The sequence below is a fragment of the Portunus trituberculatus genome, chromosome 17 (genome assembly GCF_017591435.1).
Source record: "Portunus trituberculatus isolate SZX2019 chromosome 17, ASM1759143v1, whole genome shotgun sequence".
Taxonomy (NCBI): Eukaryota; Metazoa; Arthropoda; class Malacostraca; order Decapoda; family Portunidae; genus Portunus; species Portunus trituberculatus.
In genome coordinates, this window is record NC_059271.1 from 6,445,209 (window position 1) to 6,462,575 (window position 17,367).

The window sequence follows — 17,367 nt, forward strand, 5'->3', positions numbered from 1 at the left end:
TTTCAAACACTGATAATTTGTTTCTCGAGAAAGTAAGACTCAACAGTGAATCAAGGAACTAAATAAATCCATCATCGAGCCTTGGGAACGATGATGATGATAGTAGTAATAGTAGTAGTAGTACGTACGTACGTACGTATGTACTAGTAGTAGTAGTAATAGTAGTAGTAGTAGTCATAGTAGCAGTAGCAGCAGCAGCAGTAGTAGTAGTAGTAGTAGTAGTAGTAGTAGTAGTAGTAGTAGTACAACAACAGCAACAACGACGACAATAATAATAATAAAAATTATAATGATAATAATAATAATAATAATAATAATAATAATAATAATAATAATAATAACAATAATAATGATAATAATAATAACAATAATAATAATAATAATAATAATAATAATAATAATAATAACTAATACTACTACTACTACTACTACTACTACTACTACTGCTGCTACTACTACTACTACTACTACAACAACAACTACTACTACTACTACTACTACTACTACTACTGCTACTACTACTACTACTACTACTACTAATAATAATAATAATAATAATAAAAAACAATAAAGGAGCCGAATCATGCATCGAGGTACCGATAACCGATTAAACCGAAGCCGAAATTGCCATCGTTGTGTTGTATTGAAGAATGAAGAGAGCTGAGAGAAAACTGTCACGGAAACTAACGGTGCATAAATCTAGTCACAGAAAAGGCGGGGAAGGTGCAAAATTGTCATTAAAGATAAATGTGCTATAAGTAAAACCGTACAGGAAAGGAATCTAAGATGCAACAATAGTACTCCACGTAGGCAAGGTCATTATGTGCGGTGGCTTATACTGTCAGCGTTCATCTTGTGTAGCACTCATGAGAATTGTCTGTTCCTGATGCACGGATGGAACTGAATGTCGCCGTCAGGATGGAGAGGAGAGGCCTTCTGGACAGCAGCAGGTCGGACGAAGAGTTAGGTGAGTGGAGTGCATTTGTCTTACCTGCCGCGGACCAGCTGGCACCTGTGACGGGTTGATCATTTTCCCACTTGTGCGTGATTCTCGTCTTGTATCCAGTGGCAGGCGCTCTCTCTGGTCATTTCTCATTCATCTTTGCTATTCTAATGCCTGTACTTTTTATGTTTTTTAACCCTTAATGATATTTCACTTTTATCCAGCGACAGATTATCCAGGGTCATTTTTTGCTCTTTTAATTTATTGCTTAGACAGGTTTCCCATCTGTGTATTTCCTTTTATTTACTTGTTTTTCTCTAGTGAATATTTGAGTAATTTCTTCCCATGATATGAAAGCTGTTTGGTGTGGTAGTAAAATATGGACCCTATGAAATTACTGTTGGTATTTTATGTTAAGGGCTATGTAGGTGAAGTTAATGGTGCAAAGCAAGGAATAAGGAAAAAAGTTTAAGGGATAAAATGTACATGAGGGAAATAAATCAAAGGGGAAATGTACTGAAGGGAAGATTGATATTGTACACTCACTGAATGGAGGCTGGCAATATTCTCAATCCCATAAGTCAGACATTGTTAAGGAGATTCATCAGCAACAATTTTTTCCCCTGCTAAGCATGTAATTTATTTATTTATTTATTTATTTATTATTATTATTTTTTTTTTTGTTACTGGGCTGACATTACCAAACTGTTATGTAATGAAGTTGGCTCAGATGATAGACAACAGCTGCCTTTTGCATCCCATACCCTTGTAATTTTATCCCTACTATGACCACTTCTAAGATATGTATCCATGTCACACTGGTCAGTATGTTGCTTCATTATTGCACTCACCTATTATCATAATCATCATCCCTTATTTTCCTGCACTTATGTTGATAGATTAACAGAATCAGATGTTCCTCACTTTGATTACCAAACCTACAAATTTGTGTTTCTTTGTTTTGCATGCATCTCATTAGCACCACAGTTCATTATTATTATTATTTTTTTTATCTTAATATACCTAATCTAATTGCCTCTTATTTGTAACACATTCTGTAGATATTTTTATAATTGGGAACAGAACTGACATTTATAGCAATGAAGTACACTGTATTTTGCACCAGAAGATGTATTTTTGTGTGTCAGCATGATATACTGTTTGGGGTATTTATATGTGGTCACTTATGAGGTAGCTAGGTAAGAGGATAAAAGGTGATCTTTTCACATGTCTTTCATAGTGAGATTAGAATGTGTCAGTTGTAGGTGCAGTTTAAATGACTAAGTGAGAACTTGTAACTTAATTGATATCAGTGGTCTGTTGTCTAGCTTAGATAACTAGTTTCAGTAGGTGCCCATAGAGGTTGTTGATGTTTCTCTTGGAAATCTGGTGTAGGTATGCTAGGCCCTCAGAATCATGCAGCAATGTATAAATTTCTTTTTTATCTTCCATAGCTAGCTCAGTTATCCTTGAGCAATCTGAATACTATGCCAAGAAGTTCTGAAAGTCTGGAAAGAACTTTATTGCTTTCTGATGGAATTTTTCAATAATTGTCTACATATATATGTGTTTAATAGGTAAAGAGACAGTCCCAGTGTGGGTGAGCAACAGGCTGGTTAAAGCATTGCCTTGCCAAGAATGTAAAAAATATGATCTTTATTACTGCTGTCTGCAATTAATTACTGCTTTAACTTTGACATGTGCTGATGAGTGGCATACAAGAGTACAGCAAAAATGTGTCAGGCAGTTGTGTGGTTAACTGTAACATCCAGTGACCAGAAAATATAAAAGAAATAATGAAAATATGTAAATAAAATAAAATAAGATGAAATATAAAAATCAACCTAAGGCATTATAAGTTCACTTAAAGACAAAAACCTAATAAGTATTCTCTACTCATGAATTACATGTAGGTACAGTAATTTGCACAAAGGTGAATATTCAAGAGGTATTGAAGGAAAGGGTTCACTTCCATAATGGAAGAAAGAAAAAACATAAAAGTTGTGATCTGATGAAGGTGTTGCATGAAGTAAAGTTTATATTAACATGATTTAAGAGATTAAGCACATACAATAACCAGCAGAGGATGAAGAGCTTTTCAGTTAGGAAATTTTGTGAGTCACATTGTCATCTGATATACTCACCTGGTGGGCTTCCCCAAGTCAAGTCAAGCTGAGTGATAGAAGGAGAAGCCACACTTGTTTATTTAGTAGTACAGGCATAGAAGTGCACCAGGAGCACACTGCCTCTTGCCATATACAGATGCTTGGTGTGGTTCTCAGATGTGTTCTGTATTTCCTCAGTTTGGAGTGAACTGCTTTTTTATAACTATGTTCTGCAAAATTTGAAGTATTATTTGCCTGATTACCAAAATTTTTGTTTTTATTTCTTTTACAGTATAATTAATGGTTTTATTTTAAATGTCAATCTTAGCACATTGATAGCATTGTTCCAGTAACTGAGACTGTTTGCACACATGATGTGCTTCATGAACCACATCAAATGATATCCATCCAATTGAAATAAATGGTATCCCAAAGAATCTTGAAGAATGCCGCATTAATTGCTAGAATTAGATGCCAGGATGTGAATTTCAGTGACTTATGTAGGCAAGGAATTTCAGAGATGAATACACTTGTAAGAGAGAAATGTGTTTCCTCGTAGTCAAGTGGAAATAATCAAGGGGAATCTTGAGTGACTTGTTAGATTTCCTGAACCACATTGATGGAAACTTAGAAACCATTTAGGAAAGATTTTGAACTAATCTATTTATTAAAAAATGGATATTAAATGTGTCCTTGGATGTAAATGCAGACAAGGACTCAAGCATGCATTAACTATGACCTCATATGCAGCTTAGAATTTATGGATAAAATAACTGAATCCTGCATATTATTACCTAATGTTTTCATCATGTCATGAAAAGGAAATCACTGATAGATTTTATAAGGAAAACACAGACAGAAACAAACAGTAAACTTTTCATAAGTATAAAGTATCACAATCCAGCTAATGGAAGTGTTTGTATGGAAGGATGCCATTCACTGTTGAGTTCAAACTGGTGTGAATGTTTCAATGATATAGTTTTTTATTTATTTATTTTTTATTTTTATTTTTTTATGTTACAGCCTGTAGTGCCTGTAGGTCTACTTGAAGAGTGTGTAAGGCAATTACATCTCCACCTAGAACCTGGATATCATGGTGACATGTAGATAACTTTAAGCAACTTGACAAATGACAGTTTCAAGACAGCACGTGGTGGGATTTGAACCTACACATGGACGTCTGCCCGATCTCACACTCTCCACCTTATCCATTATGCCACCGCCTCCCTGCATGAAATAGGTTATTGTTCACATTGACGGCTCAATATCATTTGTAGATGAATGGTAAGGAAATACATTTGTACATGGGAAGCAAGATTATTTAATAATTTTACATTTCACATCATATGGAGCAGTAAAGGTGTTCTGGCTGTGTTGTGCAAGTGTTCTGCACCTGGTGGTCAGATATTTATTGAGGAGGTGATGAGGTGCTGAATTTTAGGAGTTTGTTTAATGCTCTAGAAGATTTATTGTGGTTGTGGTTTGAAAGGGTCTCCTGATTCTCACATTGTAACAGTGTATGCAGTAAGGGTCATGAATTCCATTAAGAAGAATTAATATAGAAGTGTTGTGATCAGAAATTTCCAAATTAGAGGCCTGGGATTCCTGAATTGTGTGACACATCATATAGTATTTTGAAGAAGGAATGCTGAAGATTTGTGTAACTGATTTGATGCAAACAATGATTATTTTTCTCATGCTGAATGACTATGAATGAAGAGATTTTTTTTTTTTTTTTTTTTTAAGTAACTGTACAGTGGACAACTTTCGAAGTGCCTTTGTGGAGAATTAATGATAAAATGAGCAAATATGAGTACATACATATGTCTTACAAGTACATACAGTACATACATACTACTACTTTTATTTTTCAAAATGCCTTAATTTAAAAAGAAATGTGTGAAGATATACAAAATGAATAAAGAGAAAGGTGTGATTTTGGAAACAGAATATGCATATAAATAATGATTGCTACTGATTGGTAACCTAAGAGAGGAAGCAACAATTGAAGGTGTGTGGGATGCATTATTGAGAAAAGTGAGAGTAGAGCAGATCATTGTGTAGCAATACAGCTTGAATGGTGCAGGGATGGACAGAGAAGGTATATTGTGGCTGCTGCAGACTACAGTGAAAGACAAAGATGAAAAATAGAGGATAACATACCTGCCAATATTCCATTGATATTTCTTTTACAATAACCAGAAGTGCCTTGGAAGAAAGTGCAAATTACCATTATACATTTTTCCTTCACAATAACAATATAGGTACAAACCGTTGACTTTGATTAAAAAAAAAAAAAACATTTTGAGATTTGTATTTAATGGCAAAAATCTGACAGTTCATAGTGCACACACACACACACACACACACACACACACACACACACACACACACACACACACACACACACACACACAGAGAGAGAGAGAGAGAGAGAGAGAGAGAGAGAGAGAGAGAGAGAGAGAGCAAGTAATGAAGTATGCAATATTCCTGTACACTTAAAATAAAGAATGTACAAGATGAAGGCACAAGTTTCCGTGGGAAATGTTTACTACCTGTCCTGGAGAGTAATTGTATGTTGCGCTAATATACTCACTGTACTTTACGCTTGTTTTTTTTTTTTTTTTTTTTTATAAACTTCCCGCGCTGCCGGCTGTTATTGACTCGTAGTGATGCCTTTGAATATCAACACATGGGGCCAAAAACAGACTTAGATTATGTTTAGGTAAGATTAGATTAGTTTGAGCGTTAGGTTAGCTTAGATTAAGTTTGTTTTGGTTTAGTTAGTCGGGAATCCGAAATAGAGCAAATTTAGCAATTCCTAAAAACGTCTAAGGAGACAAATTTCCATATTTGGCAAAGGAGGGACATCCTTTCCATTAATAGGCAGTGGTGGTGGCACATGTGTGGTAAGGTATGCAGCACACGTGCTTTAATTATACTCATCAGCTTTGATACGGGCAGCTGTGTGTGTGTCACCGTGTGTTTTTGCATGGGATGGGGAGTGAGTGTCAGTGGCCGAGGCAACGCATTAGACTATTGTAAAATGCTTTGTTCTCTCACCATGAGTATTTTCTAAGGCCACGGAGATAATTAGCTGGGTTTTCAAGAGTTTCTTCTTCTTCTGTTGATAATGTATGAATCTTGTTAATCTTTCATCAAAACCTTACGAAATACTTCAAAACCCGTAAACTTCAAGTAGAGAAAAATAATGGCGGCTCGCTAGCATGACGCTCATTTTACAAGATACAACTTTATAAACTCACAAAGTAGGATGTGTGTATGTATAGTGTACGTACATTGGTGGCGGTTTGTTGTCAGTGTGAAGCGGGAGTGACAACCGCGGTTTACTGCATTACTATAGAAATCGTCGCTAGGCTTGTTTTATCTAAAGTCTGATAAATAACTCACAACACATTAACTACTTGAAGGATATGATTTGCTAAATCAAGTAGTGAATACTTTTCCTTCCTGTCAATGTTTTTTTTTTTTTTCGGTTTTAGTTAATTTTCCTTCTTTCACTCCCAAATGCTGTGTTGTAATTATTCAGTTGGAAGACTGCAGCTCACTCACGTGATGTTATTGGCACTTGTGATCATCAATATTAACTTTTCACATGATGCATCATTTTGGTTCACTACTTTTTCCAGCAATATTACTTTACTGATAGAGTGCGAGAAACACGTCTTCTTTTCCTTCCATTTCCTACACAGTGCTTTCCTTGTTTGCGTTGACAATTAACCGCTGTGTTACCAATCTTGACTTCTTTAAGAGGGAGGTTTCAAGACATTTGTCTCAGACTTTTGGCTAATTCTTTTTTTTTTTTTTATCTCTAAGGGAACTGGCATTCAAGTGGGCCATTTTTTTTTTTTATCTTTTGTTGCCCTTGGTCGGCTTCCCCTCTTGTTAGAAAAAAGAAAAAGAAAAATCGTTCTCTTCAAAACAATAATTGCCAGACTGACACTGAAGAGCTTCAGTGTTTCTGAGACGCGGAGCTAAGTGGTCACGAAGGTGGATAAGGAGGCAGAGTGATATTTTATCTTATATGCGCAAAAGAAACAACGAGTATAGGGAGTGTTAAGCGCTATTCATATAGATTACCTATACGTCATATGAGTGTAATGAAGTCAATATACATAATGGTACACGCCAGCCAGTCCTTGGTTTATCATCACACTGAAGTAAAGTGTGTGTGCGTGATTTTTTTTTCTCATGTAGGAGGGGAAGCGGCCAAGGACAACAAAATTTGCGATTAAATAAAAGGTCCACTGAAGTGTCGGTCGCCGATCACGGTCGAGAGAGATAGCCAAATGCATGGGATAAATGTCCTGAATCCTTCCTCATAAATGAGTTCAGGTTATAGTATAGGTGGAAATATATATATATATATATATATATATATATATATATATATATATATATATATATATATATATATATATATATATATATATATATATATATATATATATATATATATATATATAGTTCCATAGTTTACCAGAGGAAGGGTTGAATAATTGAGAGTACTGGCTAACTCTTGCAATAGGGAGGTGGATGGAATAGAGGCGAGAGAAAGAAGAAAGTCTTGTACAGCGAGGCCACGGGAGGAAGGGCAGTTAGCAACATCAGAAGAACATCGGTTCTCTTATCACTAAAGTGTAAATCATATTGAAAGCCCAATCCTGTTACACGCCGCTGCACCTGCTGCCGTCTGGAGGATGATTTATATCGCTATCAAGCCATTCTCTCTCTCTCTCTCTCTCTCTCTCTCTCTCTCTCTCTCTCTCTCTCTCTCTCTCTCTCAAACACATCGTTGAATAAGGCTATTTAACTAATCTTCGTCAGAGAGAGAGAGAGAGAGAGAGAGAGAGAGAGAGAGAGAGAGGAGTTCCTGGTCGTTATGAACAGTAAGAAACAAAAGTGTCATAGTTAAGCCGAAATTAACTCGTACTGAATTCTTCATCTTCACCACTCTGTAGGGAACAGCGGCTCCGTGTTTGAGAAGCGCCGTTCAGTTGTGTCGACTTTGAGTCCAGTCAGTTTCCTGTTGTACGCGTTATGGCACTGTTATTGTACATTGCGGCTGCTTTGAAGTGCTAGAGTCTTATATATTGTGACTTTCATTAATATCCATTCGGAATATTCCCCATCGTGGCATTATTTGTACTGACTCTCTTGGTGAGCTGTGCGATGCGAGTATAGTATTATATTCCGAAGCACTTCTACCACGCTTTCCGAATTTTGAGGGTGTTTTTACGGCTCTAATGATAGGCTTGTAGCAAAATTTCTGCAGTGTTATCATGAGTAACGCTCTTGGGAATTCGGCTGATCATCTCGGTGGCCTTTAAGTTCGAGCAGCGGTAATTTGTGAAGTGTTAGACACTCTCTGACCAACACTTGTCTCGTAGAGACCATGTGCACAGCTTTGCGTGTCGTAGATACAGGCTGGTTTAAACAGTTGACGGAGCTGACGGCACACACACACACACACACACACACACACACACACACACACACACACACACACACACACACACACACACACACACCGGGGTTCGATTCCCCGGCCGGGTGCAGATATTTGGGTGTGTCTCCTTTCACGTGTAGCCCCTGTTCACCTAGCAGTGAGTAGGTACGGGATGTAAATCGAGGAGTTGTGACCTTGTCCCGGTGTGTAGTGTGTGCCTGATCTCAGGCCTATCCGAAGATCGGAAATAATGAGCTCTGAGCTCGTTCCGTAGGGTAACGTCTGGCTGTCTCGTCAGAGACTGCAGCAGATCAAACAGTGAAACACACACATTCTGCAAGGGGGAGAAGACTTATTATAACATTTGATATTTTACACTTATTTAAATTGATATTAAACTTTCACGGATGTGCTGGTATTAATTTCAGCATATGCATTTATAACTCTACAATTTTCGCATTTCACGGTCTGCAATGGAGCATCCTGCTCACTGTTTGGCTCACTGCCATTGTGGTGAGTGTCTTCCCTATGTCCCGAATCCCTCCCTGTATCTGCTACCTGCAAGATTCAGTTCCTTTATGGACGCAACGCTTCATCCTCGATAGACATGTCTGAGTGCACGCAAGCCAAGACCTATATTACAGTATGGCCTATAGACCAGACCAGAGTATCTATCTATACGTCGTCCTTAAGTGGTCCCCCTTGTTTCCGGCAGCACAGAAGTGACGCGCCAGTGCCTCAGTAAAGACTTTGCCTCTCGACGTGCCGGCACTGAAAACATTGGGCACGTGTGGTTGGCGTGACAGTGCAAAGAAGCCACCGCCACCTGAAGGTCGGAGTCATGTTTGTTTGCACTCGACAGGAAGGGCAGAGGAATGACTGTGTGCATGAGTCACGGGGAAGGTTTAAAAAATTGGACAATTTTCAGAAAATGAAAACGATTTAACAGGACAAAAAGTTATACAATGACGCCATTATCTCGACGTGCTGGGCAAGTGTGACCGCGCCTCAACATGTGTCTGTGGGTGAGTGGCAGTGATTATTATTATTATTATTATTATTATTATTATTATTATTATTATTATTATTATTATTATTCTTATTCTTATTATTATTAATGCAGTAGTTATATGTAATGCCGGGGAAAACCTGCTTCAATATCTCCTCGTTATCGTTTCCTTTTCTTGACACCGTCTCGTAATCGTGATTATCGCTTCGTTATCGTGTCACCGGTATCGTTATCGTTTACTTAATAATTTTTCCTAGATATATCTATTTATGCATTAAATCTTATATATTATTTTTCATCTAATTTATATTTTTATTAGTTTATTTTGCCCGTCCGGATGCCTCAACCTGCAGCTCACACGCACTCATTCATCTGTCTATGCCCCCCCTCTCTCTCTCTCTCTCTCTCTCTCTCTCTCCTCACATATATTTATTTATTTATTTATTTATTTAGTGTGTGTGTGTGTGTGTGTGTGTGTGTGTGTGTGTGTGTGTGTGTGTGTGTGTGTATATATATATATATATATATATATATATATATATATATATATATATATATATATATATATATATATATATATATATATATATATATATATATATATATATATATATATATATATATATATATATATATATATATATATATATATATATATATATATATATATATATATATATATATATATATATATATATATATATATATATATATATATATATATATATATATATATATATATATATATATATATATACACACAGTATGCAAACTTTTCAGTGCTAGCGCCACATTAAAAGAATCACAATCTTATAGGGCCGCATACTATATTAACCCAAAATCATTAATATTTAAAATACAAAATTAAAGGCTTCTAAAGAAAAAGCCATTCTCACACGCATGTGCACACTTGCGGGAAGAAAATGAAATGCTCACAATACTATTTGGTGTTGTTTATTAACTTGCTCTTTCAAATTTACTAACATTTGTCGGGCCGCATGAATTCCATCGGTGGCCGCATGCTGCTCGCGGGCCGTAGTTTGTCCACACCTGGGACTGGGGCAAGTAATGACTTTTGACCCGGTGGGGGAGATTACATGTTACGCTAATCGCAGTTAACGCAACACACTTCTATGCATACTTCCCTTTGAATACATGGCTGACAACTGGCGTGCCTTGTAACGTATTGTATTATTGAACTAGAAATACCAAAAACTTAATGGGAGCGTATATTCAGAAACATTTTTGCTCTCCCACCACCATTTTATAAGGCTACACAGTTGAATAGCCGAGTTCTCAAGACTGTTTCTCCCTTTAACCTCTTCAGTATTGCCAGGCATTTTTACCTTGATTTTTGGGTATAGTTAGACGATTTTATTTACATTAGAAAAGGTCTATGGAGGTAAGAAGTTTGATGGCCACAGTCTTCACTACTTTAATCCCCACATAAGTTTCTGAAGCTATATAAAAACGCTAAATAGTAACCAGAATGAATATGAAAACTCGTCCTGGAACTGAAGGGGTTAATAATGTAGGAGTCGTGTTTATGTCACTAGAGCCTGGCCGTCCCAGTCGAGTTAGTGTTACATACCACACTTTACCAATTGGTCCAGAATTATGTATCAGTGTTACTTAAAAGGTGGAGCATTGTGACTGACTATCTCTCTCTCTCTCTCTCTCTCTCTCTCTCTCTCTCTCTCTCTCTCTCTCTCTCTGTTCGCAAACTTACAAATATTTATTAGGCTTGTTTATGTACGTGTGTGATTCATATGGCCGTGTTTACATAATTTTGGTATGTAGGCCTAACGTTTGGCCGTATAGGCATGCTTGTTTTCGTTCCCAGGTCTGTACAATAATTTTTGCGCAATAAACTCAGCCTATACTATACTTGTATACTATATATTATATGATCCTTTATAATGCTAATATAGATAACATCGGTAAATGGACTCTCTCTCTCTCTCTCTCTCTCTCTCTCTCTCTCTCTCTCTCTCTCTCTCTCTCTCTCTCTCTCTCTCTCTCTCTCTCTCTCTCTCTCTCTCTCCGTCATTCTGTGTCAAGAAAGGTGAACAGAGGCGACCGTCTTATGGCCCTTCGCTGCTGTGCTATTAGTATTTATTTATTTTTCCCCAGCATCACCGCTATCCCCAGCTTTGACGTGATGACTTGTGTGGCTCAATGGAGCTATCGTGTCCGTGGTGAGAGCGAGGTCCTTGAATGGGGAGCTCTGCCTTGCTATCAGTGTTCCGCTTTCATCTCATCTTCCAGTGTTATCTAAGCGTTAGTTGGGTAATCGCTGTGTGATGCGGCGGAACTGTTTGGCTGGGAAATGTTAGTGAACTCAGGTTATATCGTATATGTGTTGTGATGTCTATGATGTGTTTATTGCACTCTTCAGAACATATGCATGATTTGTTCCTTTAGTATGTCGACGTTCACGGATCACTGCTCTCAAACTTAATGCTGCGCATATAATTGTGAGCATCATTTCCTTAAATAGAATTAGTTTATGATTTATTGCTTCATCTACAACTTAGTCCTAACACCGATCTCCATATTCTTATGCCTTGCTCCTTCATAACCCTTGCTTCCATCCTTCATCTTAGGTCCCTTCGACACGCAACACCTTAGCAGCGTTTCCCACCAGCCTCGTCTATCGTAAATATTGAAGTTACATGGAGGCTTTCACACGTTGCCACGCAAACAGTCGCGCGTTAGTTGCCTTTAAATGAATTCACTGACATTCTTATTGCCTTTAGCTTGTCGCAAATAGCTCGCTTGTTGCATGGGTAGCGCGCGACTCCATTCGGCATTCCAGTAATATTGTCAACGAAGCTTCAATGGCAGCGCCAACAAAGTGCGTGGCTCGCGCTCACCAAGCAGCGCTACGACACGTGGCGGGCATGTTGCCTTCAATTTTCTTCTTCGTAAATAATCCGTACCTCCTTCGTAATTCCAACCCTTTTCTTCTTCCTCTACACTCCCCCCCCCCACGACCCCGCACCCTCCTAACACAAGTCCCCTTTCTCCCCTTCTCTGGCCTGAGACGTCACACGTTTCTTGAGTTTGCCTCTCGTTGCACACACGTTCCGAGCCCTACAAGTCTGAAGTGCCGCAGCTCGTCTACCATAATTAATGACTTTGCAAGAAATTTTCCGTGAAATACTGATCCAGTATTGACAGTGACGTGTTGCTGCATGCGGAAGACCATCCAGAGAAAACAAGTGGTGTACCTTTACGTCAAAACTATTAAGGAACTGAGCGAAATAGGAACACTACTTACTTACTCAAGGGCTTCCCCACAAAGCCACCAAGCTGTGACACAACATAGATAAACACAGAATGGTCCAAAAAGATAAGTCACTTTGCAGTCTTCCAATGCTTTGCAGGTGTTGCTGAATTCAATATTCCTCGTTAGCGAACATAATTTGCTAAAATGGACAAAGAAAAGTGTGAATTGAACTTAAAAGAAGGGGAGGAAGATAAAGAAAATAAGGGAGACTGCAAGAAGCCATCAGGCCTATACCAGCGGCAGTTCCTGTCGGAGGAGCGAACCTGCACTAAAGAAAATAACAGGAATGAGAGAAAGGAACATTTTTAAGAAGTATAAGAGAAAAAATAAATGAAAAGACCAATGAAACTAGGTAAGCGTGAATGAAGGTGATACAAAACTGTGTCAAAGAAAAGAAAAGGAAGGAAATAAGGAAGATGGGAGTAAAGCAGTAGAGAGCGACGCCCTTCCTTGTCCCCTTCTTCAGCCACTGGGTCTGCGGCAACTTTTCCTAATTCACCTTCCCTGGCCGAAGTATTAACTGCGTCCAGCGGGAAGAAAACGGTCTCTATGGTGATACAAAGCTTCTTGAACCGGATGCTGTTGAATTTACATGGACACTTGGTAGCCTCCTTCCTCCACCAACTCACGCCCCTTCCCGCCTAGATGACAGACATACGAGTATAACCAGTCCTGCATCACTCCAGCTGAGCTTCTCACATGCACTGCTTACTCGTATTGGCTGCAAGAATTGTCAGAAGAGTTAGTGAGTGACCAATAAGAAGGTCCGTTCTGCGCTCCCAGCCACCTCCACCATAGCTCTAGGCGTGGCCCATACCCTCTCACCAGTGTTGCCAACCGTAGGGTAATTACCCTACGCGTAGGGTAATTTAGCCTCAAATCTGGTCTGTAGGGCGATAGGGTAATTTTACAGAATTTGAGCAAAACGTAGGGTAATTAGAACATTTTGATAAGCGTGGTAGGTATTTTGCAGAAAAAGGTATATTATGTAAATCAATAGGAATTATGCTTAAAAAATATACCTTTAATTTTAATTGTCTATTCCCGTAGTTATGTAACGCCCGGGAGATGGTATAGTTAACCAAAGTACGTAATGTGTAGTGATAATACACGTTCATACGTAAAGCCACGTGCAGCTTGGAGATATTATTCTTTTTTCTTTCCCACGCTCAAATTAAGCGGTTACTGATTCGTGATTATAGAGATAATAAGCTCTTGTATTGCTCACATGTAGTTTACACTTTTGTTTTGTTAAGAAAAGAATAAAAGTAGTTTCTTCGGTGTCTGGTATGGGTTAAAAACAGTCATTAAATTATTTTTATGTGTTGATTTCTATAACCATAAAGTCATCATCTAGATAAAGATTGACCATGAGTTACCTGCTATTATTATGTAAGTATAATTGTGATTGTAGAAAGAAGGTAAATAATCCTGAGCAATATAATCTACATAATACATCGAAGCTCGTATGCATTAAAAATGCAAATAAATAATTAAAACTTTAGTTTTTAAGGAAATATGAAAGTGCATATGGTTTCTTCTGTTTCTGGTATGAGTCAAAATTGGTCATGGAATTACTCTTATTTTCATCCTGAGTCGTAGGGTAATGAAGGCAAATGTAGGGTAATTTCAGTAGGTGTGTAGGGCGGAGACGTCTGTAAAGGTTGGCAACACTGCCTCTCACCACTCATCATGTGGCCTCCACTCGGGAAGGCAGTGGGGTGGGGTCTATAATATAAGGCCTGCTTGTAGGGAGACAAGTGAACCCAGTGCACGTGCATGTTCCCGCTTGGGCTGCAGTCTTCCCGTTCCCTTTCTTCTCTAGCCAATCAGTGAGCATTGCCACAAGTCACTCACTTTCAAGGATTATTTCACGTTTTTTCTCTTTAATCTCTCTGCCAGTGGAAGGCTAAAAGTGTTTCTGTTGGTTTTTCGACCTTGGATAACCACGAACCATGGGAGTGAGAGAAGTGTTGCTGTGCTGAGCGAGTCTCCTCATTAATACGTTTTTCTGTAACGGAATCACACTTATCATCATTTATTGAAGGACTAACTGCCGCGTATGGCCATACTGGCGTGCTGCAGCCTTCCCTACGTTATGTTTTTTATGGCAATATTAATGTAAACGTTCAATACTTCACGGGTCACTGTGTCTCACTGTACCTGCTAGAGTACTACTGTCATGTTTCACCGTAAGAACACCATTCACGTACGTTTCACTGTATCCACCAGGTAACCGTTGCATCACCCTGTCAGTGCACGCCAGGCACTGCTCGCTGCTTTACTGTAGGAACACAGTTTTGTTGTGTCTCACTTTATTAGGACCCACACTGTGTCTTCACTGTCTCAGTCAGGACACAGCGTGGCTCTTTGCATGTTTCAGTGTATACACCAAGGTTACAGAGCCTCTCACTGTTTCACTACATGCATCTACACACATTACCGTTCACAGTACGTGTTAAGGTGCTGCACCCTACTGTACTTGTTTGTTTCACTGTATCTTCCACACCTCAGCACCTTTCACTGTTTCACTATACCACCTATCGAGACACAACACCATGGAATGTGTGTGTGTGTGTGTGTGTGTGTGTGTGTGTGTGTGTGTGTGTGTGTGTGTGTGTGTGTGTGTGTGTGTGTGTGTTGGATGGCATTGGTGGGGCTTCAGTTATGTCATGCCCTTGGGTGTCTTCCCGCCCACTCGTGTGTGTGTGTGTGTGTGTGTGTGTGTGTGTGTGTGTGTGTGTGTGTGTGTGCAGGCATTGGTAAGGGCTGCAGTGATAATGGCGATAGTGATAATGGCGACAATAACGACAATAATGATGATACAGAGAGATTTAATTCTACACGCTTCCCTGAAACTGAAAGGCGGAGTTACATAAATAAAAAAGTAAATAAGTAGTAGAAATATAGAGAGAGAGAGAGAGAGAGAGAGAGAGAGAGAGAGAGAGCGTATAGTAGAAGGATTAACATTATACCGACATTACATTTCTTAGTTTTTGAGATTGTTTAAAAGTTCTACCGTTTTGAGGCGCCTTATGACCTACATGATCTAGTCTTGTCCAGCCACCAGCCAGTCAGTCAGTCACTCCAGCAATGCAAAGAACTCCCACCACCTTTAATTAATCAAGTCACTAATTATAAGGAAACAAGTAGTAGTAGTAGTAGTAGTAGTAGTAGTAGTAGTAGTCAAGTGGTTTAAAGTTAGCTACATGTCACCATGATACCCAGGTTCTAGGTGGTTACACCAAAGATGTGCTTGGGTGGTGATATGGGCCCTAATATGGGTACCACTATTAATAAAATTGCCTGCACCACTAATGGGCGGAAGCTGAACAGCGCATCCTACATACTCTTCAAGTGTGCCTACAGGAGCTATAGGCCTTACCGTAAAAAGAAAAAAGTAGTATTAGTAAAAGTTGTAATAGGTTTAAAATATTATTATTGTTATTGTTATTGTTATAATTATTATTATTATTATTATTATTATTATTATTATTATTATTATTATTAGTAGTAGTAGTAGTAGTAGTAGTAGTTATTGTTGTTGTTGTTGTTGTTGTTGTTGTTGTTGTTGTTGTTGTAAGATATAAAGTACTAGTCAAGTGTGTCATCTTAAGTTTTCAAGAGAGAGAGTGGAGGGAGAGTATGACCGTGGTGGTGGTGGTGGAGGTGGTGGTGAGTGAGTGACAGTTGGGGGGGAATGCCTGGATTATCTCATGTGGTGGCGTGGCGAGGCAGTGTCGTGGTGTACGTGTACCATTGTGGACACTCAGGCGTTGGCAGCGAGTGGCGGCACAACAGCGTAATCAAGCGCGAGTCAGTGTAGCGTTGACTGAGGCTGTGACGCGGGAAGATTAACGCTAGACTAACACAGCTGTCTGTATCGCACCTTGTGTTTACTGTTAGCGTGTGGCGGGAAGCAGGACAGATCGCCAGCCCAGTGAGATGAGGCAGGAGAGTCGGCAAGACGAAGGTGGAGGCGGCGAAGGTGGTGGAGGTAGTGTCAGCGTCTGCGTTCCCACTGTGTCAGAAAACGTACCTGAGATAAACCATTCAGAACTTGTCAAACCCAGTAAGTTGTTGTTTGTTTATTTGTTTATGTGTGTGTGTGTGTGTGTGTGTGTGTGTGTGTGTGTGTGTGTGTGAGAGAGAGAGAGAGAGAGAGAGAGAGAGAGAGAGAGAGAGAGAGAGAGAGAGAGAGAATCACGACAATGCAATGTTGTTATCGCCCTTGGTTAATCCAGAGTCCTTCACACACACACACACACACACACACACACACACACACACACACACACACACACACACACACACACCACCACCACCACCACCACCACCACCACCACCAGCCCCACCACCACCACCACCACCACCACTAACAATAACAACATGAATAACAACCGATAATTAAACTAAATCCAGTTGGACACCTTAAACATAAGAACAAGATTTGATGTGTTTATAAATGCGTAAAGAATCAAACACATCAAGATAAGAATGACAAACAGAAGGTAATTGAAAGTGTAGAGTGTTCTGAGCTGAGCGGTA

At 38.9% G+C, this 17,367-nt stretch overlaps 1 protein-coding gene across 4 annotated transcripts in view; it reads left to right on the forward strand.

Moving 5' to 3' along the window:
- The first annotated feature begins 623 nt into the window (after nt 1-623).
- LOC123504917 (synaptic vesicle glycoprotein 2B-like) overlaps nt 624-17,367 on the forward strand; it is a 53,672-nt gene continuing 36,928 nt past the window's right edge. For 2 of the 4 annotated variants that reach the window (XR_006674986.1, XM_045255835.1), the window contains exon 1: nt 624-967. Coding sequence is in view for 2 of the 4 variants with exons in the window: in XM_045255835.1 (XP_045111770.1) it covers nt 895-967 (73 nt within the window). In the remaining 2 variants the exon portion in view is untranslated. Of the gene's footprint in view, nt 968-16,555; nt 16,892-17,367 lie in introns of those variants that run through there. The other 2 variants (XR_006674985.1, XM_045255834.1) reach the window with 1 other exon arrangement.